This window comes from Anoplophora glabripennis, unplaced genomic scaffold (genome assembly GCF_000390285.2).
Source record: "Anoplophora glabripennis isolate ALB-LARVAE unplaced genomic scaffold, Agla_2.0 scaffold1358, whole genome shotgun sequence".
Taxonomy (NCBI): Eukaryota; Metazoa; Arthropoda; class Insecta; order Coleoptera; family Cerambycidae; genus Anoplophora; species Anoplophora glabripennis.
In genome coordinates this window covers 38444-54641 of record NW_019417491.1, presented here as the reverse complement: position 1 = coordinate 54641, position 16198 = coordinate 38444, and the positions used below count along the sequence as shown (strand labels likewise).

At 37.4% G+C, this 16198-nt stretch overlaps 1 protein-coding gene across 16 annotated transcripts in view; it reads left to right on the top strand.

Annotated features, from left to right (window-relative positions):
• Window positions 1-52: 52 nt before the first annotated feature.
• Window positions 53-16198, top strand: part of LOC108915626 (Down syndrome cell adhesion molecule-like protein Dscam2) — a 46414-nt gene continuing 30268 nt past the window's right edge. For 9 of the 16 annotated variants that reach the window (XM_018721704.1, XM_018721714.1, XM_018721712.1 and 6 more), the window contains exons 1-5: window positions 53-106; window positions 207-327; window positions 499-761; window positions 815-1396; window positions 1770-1931. In XM_018721704.1, the coding sequence (XP_018577220.1) occupies window positions 76-106; window positions 207-327; window positions 499-761; window positions 815-1396; window positions 1770-1931 (1159 nt within the window). In that variant the 5' untranslated portion in view covers window positions 53-75. Of the gene's footprint in view, window positions 107-206; window positions 328-498; window positions 762-814; window positions 1397-1769; window positions 1932-5451; window positions 5691-7630; window positions 7919-10584; window positions 10873-11535; window positions 11824-12722; window positions 13011-14102; window positions 14391-14577; window positions 14866-16198 lie in introns of those variants that run through there. The other 7 variants (XM_018721698.1, XM_018721705.1, XM_018721697.1 and 4 more) reach the window with 7 other exon arrangements.

Below are 16198 nucleotides of genomic sequence, written 5' to 3'. Positions count from 1 at the left end.
CGGCTCCTAAAGTCTCAGGCGATGGTCTGAATAAACAAACCGGAGTTAGTGGTTCTACGATAGGTCTTATATGCGATGCTCAAGCTTTCCCTGGACCAAAAAAAAGGTACTCGCTTTTTTTAGTTTCATCCAAGTATTTCTCCCTTGAGAGAGGCAAGGGTTCAAAATTAAAGGTATGTCGGTTTATAGGTTACTTTTATTTATAGAACCTACTGGATCTGTTGGACCCCGATTGACAACTAGGACCATAGATATAAGATTGGTAAAATCCGGTGACTCTGCAGTGGCTCTTTGTCCTGCACAATCCTTCCCCGTTCCATTTTTTAGGTAAAAAAAAATTGGGAACCTTTCCTCAAAAACCCCGTTTTAATGAAGAAATATAACGTTTCGTTGTTCCTCGAATGTGAAAAAAGTTATATTTCTTTCAAGTTTTCAATACTATTAAGTGCAATATTTTTAATATTTGGAAATATAAAATTGCTTTATTTATTGTTACAGATGGTACAAGTTCATTGAAGGAACAAACAGAAAGCAAGCTGTCACTCTAAACGATAGAGTCAAACAAGTAGCTGGAACTCTCATCATCCGCGAGGCCCACGTCGAGGATTCTGGAAAATACCTTTGCGTCGTTAACAATTCCGTTGGAGGAGAGAGTGTCGAAACCGTTCTTACCGTAACGGCCCCACTAAAAGCGAAAATCGACCCACCAGTCCAGACAATCGATTTCGGAAGACCAGCCGTTTTCACTTGCAAATTCGAAGGTAAACGATTCCGTTAACGTACTCTTTACAACTCAACATATAAATTTTTACAGGAAATCCAATAAAAACCATCACCTGGATGAAGGACGGAAACCAAATCGACCATACCGATGCCATTTTACGCATCGAAGCCGTACGGAAAGAGGACAAAGGCATGTACCAGTGCTTCATCAGAAACGACCAGGAAAGCGCCGAGGGCACCGCCGAGTTGAAGCTCGGAGGAAGATTCGAACCACCCCAGATCCGCCACGCTTTCAACGAAGAAACCGTACAACCCGGCAATTCAGTTTTCATGAAGTGTATTGCATCCGGTAATCCCACGCCCGAAATCACATGGGAATTATACGGAAGGAGGTTATCCAACAACGACGTTTACCAGATCGGTCAGTATGTTACTGTGAATGGTGACGTGGTGTCGCATTTAAATATCACCGCGATTCACACAAACGACGGTGGTTTATACAGATGTGTCGCGAGTAGCAAAGTGGGTTCTGCCGATCATTCCGCTAGAATTAATGTGTACGGTTTGCCGTTCGTGAGGTCTATGGAGAAACAAGCCATCGTCGCCGGAGGCACTCTTATAGTACACTGCCCCTTTGCTGGTCATCCCGTCGAGGCTGTGGTCTGGGAAAGAGGTGAGTCCGTTAATATGCCAATATTCATAACAATTCAATGTGGGGTGTACACAATTTTACTTGTATACAAAAAACTGACACTTAATTTTTGTGGTCTAATTCTTAAATAAATGCAAAAAATATGGAAACTACAATTTCTAATAAAAAATCGAACAAGTTTGAAACTATTACGATCTGAAAATTATTACCACACACAGACCTACTAATAGGTCTCTGTGTCAGTAGGTACAAAGTAACACTTTGTGTAAGTAGGCGTTAAGTGGCAACGACATTTATTTTATAGGTTATATCTCACTCATGCTTTCATTTGAATTTTTTGAAAATAAAACTGTTAAAGAAAACCAGTTCTATAGTCCTTAAAACTCTTTTATAGATGGCAGGTTGTTACCCATCAACAGGAAACAGAAGGTATTCCCCAACGGAACTCTTATTATTGAAAACGTCGAAAGGGCATCCGACCAAGCCACTTATGTTTGCGTGGCGAAAAACTCTCAGGGATACAGTGCCAGAGGATCACTAGAAGTACAAGTTATGGGTAAGTCGAGATTTCTCTTTTTTTTCAACTTCCGTTGCCACAGAATGTATCCAAAATGAAGACGAGTGTTAAATTCAAACAGAAATCGTAACTTTTTCAAATAAATATGTGAATGGATATCAAAGAATTGTTATGAAATAATTGAAAGTAATGAAAATTAAAGTTGAACTATATCAGACTGATCAATATTCAACTAATAGTTATAAAACTATTTAATTCCATTAGGTTACACAGTAGGTCAAATGAACCGAATTATTTATTCTTCATAACTTCTTTTTCATTAAACACAAGCTAATTAATTTGGTTCCATGGGGTTACGCATTAGGTCAAATGAACTAAAGGATTAATTCTTAACTTTTTTTTATTAAATACAATAGATTGACAAAATGTAATTAATTTAGTTCCACGGGGTTTCACAGTAGGTCAAATGAACCGAATGATGTATTCTTCACAACTCTTCTTTTTCATTAAACAAGCTAATTAATTTCGTTCCATGAGGTTGCGCAGTAGGTCAAATGAACTAAAGGATCAATTCTTAACTTTTTTTTATTAAATACAACAGATTGACAAAAGATAATTAATTTAGTAAATACTCAACATATTTTTGTATAAAAATATTCGCAAACATACATTCTGTGGCAACTTTTCTCTCAATGAAACCGTCTGTACAATTTTACTAGATGATTACGAAACATTTCTGTTTGTTTTACAAATATCTATTTATTTCAGCGTGTAATTGAACCTTTTCGAAGGTAAGACTCGTTTTTGTGTGTTGTACAGTTATGCTTTCTTACAGCCAGAAATCACCATTTTAACAGATCACGTTTTGTTTTTACCAGTTCATCGTAGCTGCGGGAGAGGCCCATGTGTTATTGTTATTTTTTTTATTTCCATCATTGCTCTTTGCAGTGGCACCTGTCGTAAGTCCTTTTCAGTTCGACGGTCCGTTAAACGCCGGCGATAGCGCGATCTTGACCTGTTACGTGCCCCAAGGCGACAGGCCCCTTAAGATAAAATGGTACCACAACGGGCGTCACATAACGCACCACTCGAAGGGCATCTCCACCTCGGCCTTTGGGAGTCAGGCGAGCATTCTTAACATAAATCACGTCGAGCCGCACCACAGAGGGGAATATTCTTGCTTGGTCACGAACGCAGCTGGGAAATCGAAATTTACTGCTTTCCTTAACGTCAACGGTAGATCCATGTCATGTTAAGCCGTTTATTGTTTTAATTTTACCTCTTCTGACCTTACCCCGTACCTGATGCTTTTGTTTTTTCAGGAAGTGAGGTTATGTTGAATGTGAATGTTCACGATGGACGTATCGCAACGATATATAGGTATTTTTGTGTAGAAATATTGCACTAATCCCATCCTTCACCTAGCTTGTATCGCCGTCACGGTGCACTTAAATTCTGATTTGGATTTTAGTTGCCCCTCAGATTTTGCGCTTTGACTTTGGGGAGAAGTCCGTGGACGAAGACGAGACGGTTTCTGTGCAATGCACGATATCCAAGGGCGATAATCCTCTTAATATTACTTGGGATCTGAACGGTAAACCCATCGCCGACTATCCAGGGATTACTCTTAATACTATGAAAAGGGTCAGTCTTCTGACGATAGAATCGGTGCGTGCTGAACACGCCGGGAGGTATACGTGTTTGGCTTCGAATTCTGCTGGAACCTCCACTTACTCGGCTCATTTAAATATCAACGGTAGAGATCATTGAGTACTTTGCGCTTTTTTTACTAATACCAACCCTTTACCTTTCACCTTTGAATATCCTTCAACTTCCACTTCATTTTTTGCTGCAACAATTACAAAATTTCTTCTAGGAATTCATTTTGTGACTTAAGAAAACAGTTCCGCTCGAATATTTTGTCATTTTTTTTAAATTATTTTGTTAATTTAACACTAATGTAATTTTCGTAAAGTACCACCCCAAATCCACCCCTTCGATTTCGGTGACGAGTCTGCAAACTCGGGAGATATGACGCTTGTAACTTGTGCTGTAATCAAGGGCGACCTCCCAGTTGAAATTTCCTGGATGTTAAATGGAAAGAATATTGAAACTGTACACGGAATTAATACAATGAAAACCAAAGACCGAGTAAACCAACTAAGTATTGACGACGTTCAGGCACATCACTCGGGAGAATACACATGCATTGCCAGGAACAAAGCAGGAAATGCTACGTATTCATCATATTTACGGGTTAACGGTACTTTTATTTTTATGTAATTGCGTTTTTTTGCAAGGTTTGCAGCTTGTATCCCGTTTCTGATTTCAGTTCCTCCCCAAATATCCCACTTCGATTTTGGAGGTGAAGCAATAAATGCGGGCGATATAGCCACCACTCAATGCACTGTCGTTAAAGGAGATTTTCCGTTAAATATAACATGGGTCTTCAACAACAAACCAGTCAGTTTATTGCACGGAGTCACAGTAGGTCAAATGAACCGAAGGATCAGTTCCTTAAGCATCGATTCTGTAGGTGCGGAACATTCCGGGGAATTTACTTGCATCGCAAGAAATTCTGCTGGAGAAGCGAGATATTCATCTACATTAAATATTAACGGTACTTTTACGTAATTAAGTATGAACTTGTTTGTGTTATTATGTCTTCTCATTTATTCCTGGATTTTTCCAGTACCTCCCCAAATTCACCCTTTTAGTTTCGGAGACGAAGCGATTAATTCCGGGGATCTGGTAACTGTAAGTTGTGCCGTTTCTAAGGGGGATTTTCCAATAAAAATTGTGTGGACCTTAAACGGTCGAAGCATTAACTCGGTTGACGGCATTGCCATTTCCAATTCAAACAAAAGAGTCGGCCAGCTAACCATCGAATCGGCGCAAGCACATCACTCGGGAGAATACGTCTGTTTGGCGGAGAATTGGGCTGGAACAACGAAACAATCAGCTTATTTGAACGTTAACGGTATTTACACCCTTAATAATCCAATTCTCTTGCATCCTTCATCGTAAACCTTTTAATTTTTTGGTTTGTGTTATATTTCCGTCAAATATTTGTTTCTCTGCAAATTTAGTGCAATAGAAAATCGTAGTAGTAGAAGAGGATGGCATGCAGTTGAAATTGCTCTTCTAATTTCAGTTCCTCCCCAAATATCCCACTTCAATTTCGGCGATGAAACTATTAATGCTGGAGACATAGCTACTACCCAATGCACCGTTATTAAGGGGGATTTTCCTCTAAATATAACGTGGGTGTTCAATAATAAGCCGATTACTTTGTTGCATGGCGTTAGTGTGAGTCAAACAAACCGAAGGATTACCTCCTTAAATATCGATTCTGTAGATGCAGAACATTCTGGCGAATTTACTTGTATTGCAAGGAATGCAGCAGGAGAAGCAAGATATTCGTCTGTTTTAAATATTAACGGTATTACGTAGACAAAAACTTATTTGTGTGTCTTGCTACTCTTCCTTATTTATTCCCGATTTTTCCAGTACCTCCCCAGATCCACCCTTTTAGCTTTGGGGATGAAGCGATTAATTCAGGAGACCTAGCAACTGTAGTGTGTGCCGTTTTTAAGGGGGATTTCCCAATAAAAATTTTGTGGTCCTTGAACGGTGCAAGCCTAAACACCATGGAGGGGATCGTTATTTCTAATACAAACAAAAGAGTCAGCCAGCTGACGATCGAATCAGCGCAGTCATACCATTCTGGAGAATATGTCTGCTTGGCAGAGAATTCTGCAGGAATAACGAAACAATCAGCTTATTTGAACGTTAACGGTATTTATACACTTAAGTGGCTCATTTTTGTACCCTTGCTTATGTAACCCCTTCATCGATAGTCCCTACTAACAATATCATCCATAAAATACTCGTTTATTTCAGTTGCTCCACAAATTAGCCCTTTCGACTTGGGCAATGACGAAATCAATGTAGGAGATTCTACTTCCTTGACGTGTTCTATACATAAAGGAGATTTGCCTATAAATATTTCCTGGTTACATAATAACATCAGTATCGGTTATATGGATGGCGTTTTGATCTCTAAAACGAGTAAAAAAATCAGTACAGTTGGCATAGACGCAATACAAGAGCAGCATGCTGGTCTTTATACTTGTGTGGCGAAAAATAAAGCCGGCACCAGTAGATATTCAACTTATCTACATGTTAATGGTACATGAGAATCAGTTTTATTATTTTTTTAATTAACAATCGCATTTTGGTGTATCTGTTGACTCACTTTTTGGTTTAAGTAATTTTTCTTCATTCTACCCTATTTTCCCCTAAATCAGTTTATTTAAGCGTCGCTTATGAAACCTCTTCATCGATAGTCCCTACCGAGGTCCCTACTAACAATATTTTCCATAAAATATTCGTTTATTTTAGTTGCCCCACAAATTACCCCATTTGATTTTGGTGAAGATGAAATCAATGTGGGAGATTCGACTTCCTTAATGTGTTCCATACATAAAGGAGATTTGCCCATAAATATATCTTGGTTACATAATAACATCAGCATAGGTTATATGGATGGTGTTTTAATATCTAAAACGGGCAAAAAAATCAGTACAGTTGCCATAGATTCGATACAAGAGGGGCATGCTGGAATGTATACGTGTGTGGCGGAAAATAAAGCTGGCACAAATAGATATTCAACTCATTTACATGTCAACGGTACATGTGAATCAGTTTTATTATTTTTTTTTAATTAAAAATCGCATTTTTTCTCATGTAGGAGTATCTGTAGACTCGCTTTTTGGTTTTAGTTAATTTTCTTCACTTTCCACCCTAATTTCCCTCTAAAATTTCCACCACACGAACAATTTTTAAGTCAAACGATTCGCAGGATTAGTTTGTTAAATATCATTTCGGTAGAATCAGGACACTCTGGCAAAGGTACTTGTATCGCAAGAAACACAACAGGAAAAGCGAGATATTCATTTGTTTTAAATATTAACGGTATTTACATATTCAAGCGTCTCATTTTTATATCCCTGCTTACGTAACCTCTTCATCGATGGTCCCTACTAACAATATTTTCCCTAAAATACTCATTTATTTCAGTTGCCCCACAAATTACCCCGTTTAATTTTGGCGATGACGAAATCAATGTAGGAGATTCTACTTCCTTGACGTGTTCTATACATAAAGGAGATTTGCCAATAAATATTTCTTGGCTACACAATAATATAAGTATAGGTTATATAGAGGGTGTTNGTATAGGTTATATTGACGGTATTTCGATCTCTAAAATGGGGAAAAAAATTAGTATGGTCGCCATAGATTCAATACAAGAAGAACATGCTGGAATTTATACCTGCGTGGCAGAAAATAAAGCTGGCACGACCAGATATTCAACTCACTTACATGTCAACGGTACATGAGAATCAGTTTTATTTTTTTTTGTTAAAAATCGCATTTTATTCTCTTATGAACGTGTCTGTAGACTCGCTTTTTGGTTTTAGTTAGTTTTCTTCATGTTCCACCCTACTTTCCCTCTGAAATTTCCACCACACAAACAATTTCTAAGTCTAACGATTCGCAGGATTACCTTGTTAAATGTCAATTCGGTACAATCAGAACACTCCGGTAAATTTACTTGTATCGTAGGAAATACAGCAGGAAAAGCGAGATATTCGTTTGTTTTAAATATTAATGGTATTACATAGATAAAAACTTATTTGCGTATATTCCTCCTTATTTATTCCTGGCTCTTCCAGTACCCCCACAAATTCACCCTTTTAGCTTTGGGGATGAAGAAATTAATTCAGGAGACCTGGTAACTGCAACGTGTGCCGTTTCTAAGGGGGATTTCCCAATAAAGATTTTGTGGTCTTTAAACGGTCGAAACATCAACACCATGGATGGGATCGTTATTTCTAATACAAACAAAAGAGTCAGCCAGCTGACGATCGAGTCGGCGCAGTCATACCATTCTGGAGAATATCTCTGCTTGGCAGAGAATTCCGCAGGAATAACGAAACAATCAGCTTATTTGAACGTTAACGGTATTTACACATTCAACTGCCTCATTTTTATATCCTTGCTTATGTAACCCCTTCATCGATGGTCCCTACTAACAATATTATCCATAAAATACTCGTTTATTTCAGTTACCCCACAAATTACCCCGTTTAATTTTGGCGATGACGAAATCAATGTAGGAGATTCTACTTCTTTGACGTGTTCAATACACAAAGGAGATTTGCCCATAAATATTTCCTGGTTACACAATAATATAAGTATAGGTTATATAGATGGCGTTTTGGTCTCTAAGATTGGTAAAAAAGTTAGCACGGTTACCATAGATTCCATACAAGAAGAACACGCTGGAATTTATACCTGCGTGGCAGAAAATAAAGCTGGCACAACCAGATATTCAATCCACCTTCACGTCAATGGTATATGACGTGATATATTTGTTAAGAATCTCATTTTGTTCTTTTATTAGTGTATCGGTATGCTCACTTTTTGGTTTTAGTTATTTTTCTTCCCTTCTAACCTATTTTCTCCTTCGTTATTTTCACCACACCTACGTTGGTAAAGATATGTATAAAAATTCCGTTTTTTGTTTCCTTTCGACACAATATTATGTTTTTCACAGCTTATTATTGCTATTTCAGTACCACCTCAGATCGCTCCTTTTGATTTTGGGAATGATCCCATTAATACCGAAGATTTCCTATCCGTTCAGTGTTCAGTACATAAAGGCGATCTACCAATAAACATTTCTTGGCTGCACGACAATATTAGCATAGGTTACGTCAACGGTGTGGTAATTTCGAAAGTTGGCAAAAAAGTCAGTACGATTACTATCGATTCAGTTCAAGAAAATCACGCGGGGCTCTACACATGCCTAGCAGAGAACAAAGCGGGAAGAATCGAATATTCCGCGATGCTCAACGTCAACGGTATTACAATCACCCTTTTTGAATTGCATGTTATTTTACAGTACCCCCGCAAATCTTACCCTTTGATTTTGGTGAAGAGTCGGCAAATTCGGGAGATATGGCTTCGTTGCAGTGTTCTGTATTTAAAGGGGATTTACCTGTGAATATTACTTGGCTACACGACAATAAAACTATCGAGTACAACACGGGGATCTCGATTTTCAAAAATGGCAGGAAAATGAGCTCGCTTAGTATACAAAATGTTGCAGAAGACCACGCTGGAACTTACACTTGTCTGGTACAGAATCAAGCTGGGTTAACTAGTTATTCTGCTTCACTACGTGTAAATGGTATCGAGTACTTTTTACGTTTACTTACATAACTCTTATTTCTCTCCTTATTACCTATTCCCCTTGCCTAGTAACATATCATTTTACATTTGCTGTCAACTGTCAAATGTAATTTTATTATTCAGTGGTGTTCCATGGAACGTACTCTCCTTGTATTTGCTTTCGTTTCTAACAATGACACTGGGCCTTGACGTTATTACATTAAAATTTTGTTTCGTGCAGTTGCACCTCAAATTCTACCTTTCGATTTTGGCGAAGACGACATAAATTTGGGTGATTTCGCTTCTCTGACGTGTTCAGTGCATAAGGGTGATTTGCCTATAATCATCTCTTGGTTGCACAAAAATATCAGTATTGGATACGTAGATGGTATTTTGATATCCAAAGCGGGCAAGAAAGTTAGCACGATTACCATTGATTCGGTTCAGGAGCAGCACTCTGGGGAATACACTTGCGTTGCCAAAAATGGTGCCGGAATTGCGAGATATTCCGTCGGTTTACAAGTGAACGGTATTTAATGACATGTGTTTGTTTCTTCTTTGTATTAATTTCGATTATGGCATGAACTTGTAATTCTTGCAGTGCCCCCGCAAATTTTACCCTTTGATTTTGGAGAGAATTCCGTGAATTCTGGAGACGTGGTATCGTTTCAGTGCACAGTTTTTAAGGGAGATTTTCCATTGAATATTACTTGGTTGCATGATAACAACACTGCCGAGCAACATGGGATTTTAGTTTCAAAAATCGGAAACAAAGTTAGTTCTCTGACAATCGAATCGGTGGGAGAAGAGCACAGTGGCTCATATACTTGTCTCGTGCAGAACGAAGCAGGATTTGCCAGATATTCGGTTGAATTACATGTAAATGGTAGTAAATTTAATTGTTTTGTACCCCAATTTTTGTATAATCCACTAATTTTTTCATATTTCATTGTTTTTTCCTTAATCCTTAAACCCGTACTGTTGCAAATGGGGAGGGAATTTTCTTAACTATATTAATAATTCATGAATTAGTCCATTCTTATTTTATCACCATTCAAGCAGTGACACCGGCCTTGATCTTTATTTATTTGATGCAGTTGCGCCTCAAATTCTGCCCTTTGATTTTGGCGAAGAAGAAATAAATTTGGGTGACTTTGCTTCCCTTCAGTGCTCGGTGCACAAAGGCGATTTACCGATAAATATAAAATGGTTGCACAACAACATCAGTATCGACTATTTAGATGGCATTCTGGTGACTAAAGCTGGCAAGAAAGTTAGTACGGTTACTATCGATTCCGTGCAAGGATATCATGCTGGCGAATATTCGTGCGAGGCAGAAAATAGAGCGGGAACGACAAGATTTTCCGTTAACTTGCAAGTGAACGGTATTTAACGATATTTAAATTGTTCTGTGTACCTGTAATAATATTATAGCATGAAAATACCATTACAGTGCCCCCACAAATCTTACCCTTTGATTTTGGAGAGGATTCGGTAAATTCCGAAGACGTAGCGTCGTTGCAATGCACAGTGTTTAAAGGAGATTTCCCGCTTAATATTACTTGGTTACATAATAATAAGTCTGTGGCTGGTGAAAACGGAATTCTAGTCTCGAAAAATGGCAAGAAAGTTAGCACCCTCACTATAGAATCTGTAGGAGAGGAGCACAGTGGGTTGTACACCTGTTTTGTTCAGAATAAGGCGGGGTTCTCCAGCTATTCAACTGAATTACACGTTAACGGTACCGATTATATAATTTTTTTTGTTTGTGTACTACTCTTATATTTTTCCTCATCCTTCCTTAATCCTTTGCATACTTGAGTCATCATTAATTCTGTAACATACAGGATTTTTATAATTGTGTAGTTAAAATATTTGGTTCGTTTTAGTCCCTTCTCATATCTTGCCTCTAAATTTCAGAGAAGAATCTGTTAATTTGGGAGATGTCGCCTCGTTACAATGTACGGTTTACAAAGGGGATTTGCCAATAACCAATACATACCCAATAATAATACGTCTATAAAATATAATCAGCAAATAGTTATTTCTTATGTCGGTATACACAATTTTAGATACTTGTTCACAAACATGTAATGTAGTTAAACAACTAGTCAAACTTGGAAATTAAAATACTAGATGGCGACTCTGATAAAATTCGTATCACCCTTGTTCAGAGTGTAAGTTTTATGCAAGAGTCGCCAATTTGCAGTTTGTAGTTTGGCTACTTTTCTCTTTTGTATACAAAACAAGACTAATAACAATTATTTGCCTTATGATTCTTACAACGAAGACATATTTGGATATTTTCTACTGTTTGTATTTCCCTCGAACATAGGAAAACTCCATTTAGGAGATATCTTTGACATTTACAAACTCCTAGACAAAAATATTTGCTTTGTTTTAGTCCCTCCTCATATTTTGCCACTAAATTTCGGAGAAGAATCTGTTAATTCAGGAGATGTCGCCTCGTTACAATGTACGGTATACAAAGGAGATTTGCCGATAAACATTACATGGCTGCATAATAATGAGCCTATAGGATATAACGAAGGAATAGTTATTTCGTACGTCAGTAAGAAAGTGAGCACATTAACAATCGATGATGTCCAGGAAGTTCATTCTGGAAATTTCAGTTGTGTTGCTCAAAATATAGCTGGATTAAATAGCTATTCTACTGAATTATATGTAAATGGTATATATTCCTCATTTTTATGTACTATATGATATCTCTGCAGTATTTCTAAAATTATTTATTATTTCTGTTATGACTTACAAACCCTAACCTCTACGTAATTTAATTTAGATACCAATAACCTTGTTCTCATATTTATAATACAGTTATACAACTAGTCAAACTCATGAATGACGATACTAGATGACGACTCTCTTATAAAATCCCAATCACTGATTCAGAGTATAAATAAGGATGTCGGGAATTTTATGGCAGTGTCTCCATCTAGTTTTTCATTTCTTCCTTAGTTTGACTGGTTTTGTAACTATTATTTACATTGCTATGATGAGATTATCAAAACAAAGGCATTCAGTGTACATTTGGATATTTCCTTTTGGTTTCATTTCTATTTCCCTAATCCACACAAAACCTCCATTAACTTCTGTATTTGACATTCGCAAACTTCTTGCTTCGTATTACTAAGGATACATGGGCCTCTATAGTTCATAATTGAAACTTAATCATTAACCCAATCTTGCAGTTCCACCTCAAATTTTACCTTTCGACTTTGGAGTGGAGTCGGTGAATTCCGGGGAGCTAGCTTCCCTGACTTGTTCCGTACATAAAGGCGACTTGCCTATCAACGTAACATGGATCCATAACAACAAGAGTATAGGTTACAATGAGGGGATCTTGGTATCTACGGCGGGCAAGAAAATTAGTACTATTAGCATCGATTCGGTACAAGAAGAACACAGCGGTACTTTTACCTGCCTAGCCCAAAATAAGGCGGGGATATCGTCGTATTCGGCGGTTTTGCACGTGAATGGTACTTGTTGGTATTTAATATGTTCCTAAATTTTAGTTTGAACCGAAACACAACCTTCTAGCCTTATCCTTTCACTTTTGAATTTTTATAGTTCCTCCTCAAATTCTGCCTTTTGATTTTGGAGAGAAGTCTGCGAATTCTGGTGATCTTGCTTCCTTAATTTGTTCGGTACACAAAGGCGACTTACCCATGAATATAACTTGGATTCATAACAATAAAAGTATAGGGTACAATGAAGGAATTCAAATATCAACTGTAAACAAGAAGATTAGTACTGTTAGTATTGATTCTGTACAAGAAGAACATAGCGGTACCTACACCTGTATAGCACAGAATAAAGCAGGAACCTCGACTTATTCAGCAGAATTACATGTCAATGGTACTAATTGTTATTGTATAAACTTTTATTTGCTTTGAGTGATACCTTTTGTTTTATCCAACTCCATACTTTAAACGTTTTATTTCACGTACCCATTTTTATCTTCCTCTGTGTTGCTTAATAAGATTTATCACCGACGTTGGCTTAAGGCATTGGTTTTATGTTGTGTATTCCCTAGAAATGTAATATTTGAACATGGGCCTCTACTGACTGATGGTTTGTTGCAACAAATCGGTAATCATTTAGAGCTTCAACTAATCTTTGTTTTTGTAGTTTCTCCTCAAATCCTCCCGTTTGATTTTGGAGAGGAGACTGTTAATACCGGAGATCTCGCTTCTTTAACCTGTTCAGTACATAAAGGCGATTTACCCATGAACATATCGTGGCTCCACAACAATAAAAGTATAGGTTACAATGAGGGGGTTCAGATATCAGCAGTAAACAAGAAGATCAGCGCAATTAGCATCGACTCGGTGCAGGAGGAACATTCCGGCGTTTATACCTGCTCGGCTCAAAACAAAGCCGGGATTTCTTCTTACTCGGCGGTGTTACATGTAAACGGTATTAAATTTTGAAGCATATATTCTTGATTCCAAAAACCACTTCAAAAAAATAACCTTAACCTTGAACCATCACACAGACTTGTTTAATGATCTTCTTCGTAGCACAATTCTTATTGATTGGATGAAAAACATGGGCCTCTGAATTCTAGGTCTAAAATTGTATGTCGTTTTTCTTATAGCTAACCCTCTTTTGCAGTTGCTCCACAATTATTGCCTTTAGATTTCGGAGAGGATATAGTAAACACGGGAGAATCTACTTCTTTGATGTGTTCCGTCGTTAAAGGCGACTTGCCCATCGACATAATCTGGTTACACGATAATGAAACGATAGAAAACGAAGACACCATATCGATTATTCGAGTAACTAAGAAAACGAGTACCCTGAACATCGATTCGGTACAAGAGATACACGCCGGGCACTACACGTGCATTGCGAAAAATGCAGCCGGACACACCAGCCACTCTACTGATTTACACGTCAACGGTACTTGTTATACCAAGTAGTTAACTTTTAATTATTTCATTTTAGTCCCTCCTCAAATCAACCCTTTCGACTTTGGCGAAGAGAATATCAATTCTGGCGATGTAGTGTCTCTAGCTTGTTCGATTAATAAGGGAGATTTGCCTTTAAATATAACATGGGAATTTAACGGTACCTCGCTAAGAGACATGTACGGCGTTACCGTTAGCATGGTGAATAAACGGTTGAGCACGCTAAGCATCGAATCCGTTCAAGCGGATAACGCTGGAGAGTATAAGTGCATCGCGAGAAATTTGGCCGGCTACGCTGAACACTCGGCCTATTTATATGTAAATGGTACTTGCGTTTGCAGTGGTTGTACTTTTATTTTTATAACATTTCATTTTACTCCTAATCCCTATTTTCCTCGTAATAATTATTCCTCGAATTCTTTTCGTTGGGGTAAGGCGATAAAAAATTTGGTTATTTGATTTTAAATAATAATTTTGAGGACTTATTCAGTAAAGTAAGTAAATTATTGTAGTACCACCACAAATCCTTCCGTTCGAGTTTGGAGAAGACGAGATAAATTCGGACGATATGGTGTCGGTAACATGTACCGTTAATAGAGGAGATTTTCCCATCGACATCTACTGGACTTTGAACAACATAACCGTGGATAAAGTTGATGGTGTTAGCGTAATGCGTACAAAAAGGAGAATCAGTCAGCTTAGCATCGATTCCATACAAGCCGATCATTCTGGGGAATATACGTGTCACGCAAAAAATTCTGCAGGCACTGCCGTCCACTCGGCAGTTTTGCACGTTAACGGTATCTTGTTTTAATTTTTGTTTGAGTTTAAATTTCAGTTTGATGACTCCTGATTTTACCCTTTTGACAACCCAGCAGAACTTTCATTGTAGTACTTAATCGTCACACATGTTTCCCGTCCAAATATTTTTACATATTTTTGTCGTGATTATGTGGTTTTTTGTTTCCTTTTCTTCGTTTTTCTCTTTGATAGGTTCTTTTATAATCAAAATTGCTTATGTATTTGCTTAATACTTAAGACAACTGTATAGTACAACAAAACTCACTGAAAACTGTTCTAAATGAAAGTTAAGATTTTAAATTTTTTTTATTCGAATTGTATGGCATTTTTATCAACTTGTGACGTACTAGACTGTAGACATGTTATTAAGAACTTCTCTCTGTCTCTCTATTGCTAAATAAAAAAAAGATAGTGGTGTGAAATTTTAGTTGAGCTTCCTATTAACAGATGGCGCGATTAAGGTCTAACAAGACCTACCAAATTCATTCCACTACTACATTTTTTTAATTGATTGATTTTTTTGCAAAAATGAACAATATGTTTTTTGCTACATTATTTCATTTTATGGTTATATCTGAGAAAGTGGCAAACACCTCTTTGTGTATAAACTATCGGATTTTTTGTAGTGCCCCCACAAATCATTCCATTTGACTTTGGAGAAGATCAAACGAATTCAGATGACATGGTGTCTGTTATCTGTACAGTGCACAAAGGAGATTTTCCCATCGATATTTACTGGACTTTGAACAATGTGACGGTGGATAAAATTGACGGCGTTAGTGTCATGCGCACAAAAAAAAGAATCAGTCAACTCAGTATCGATTCTGTGCAGGCGGATCACGCTGGGGAATATATATGTCATGCAAAAAACCCTGCAGGCATAGCTAGGCATGCAGCTATGTTACATGTTAACGGTATTTGGTTTAATATTTACCCTTTTAAATTAAATTTCTATTTAGAAATTTCTTTTGGTTTCATAACCTTTTTCCACAATCCTCTACAAAAACTGACGTTATTAGTTTTATATGGGTGGTAATTTTGAATGTTTTGTTGTGCGTTTTACCATTTGGTTACAAATTATCTTTTTTCATATCAATTTTTCCTTCAGTTTTTATACGATTGTAAGATATTAGAATTTTTATAGTACCACCTCAAATTATCCCCTTTGAGTTTGGAGAAGATGAGACAAATTCTGGTGAGATGGTATCAGTTTTCTGTACAGTTCACAAAGGAGATTTTCCCATTGACATTTACTGGACTTTAAACAACTTAACTGTGGATAAAATCGATGGCATCAATGTTCTGCGCACGAACAAAAGAATCAGCCAGCTC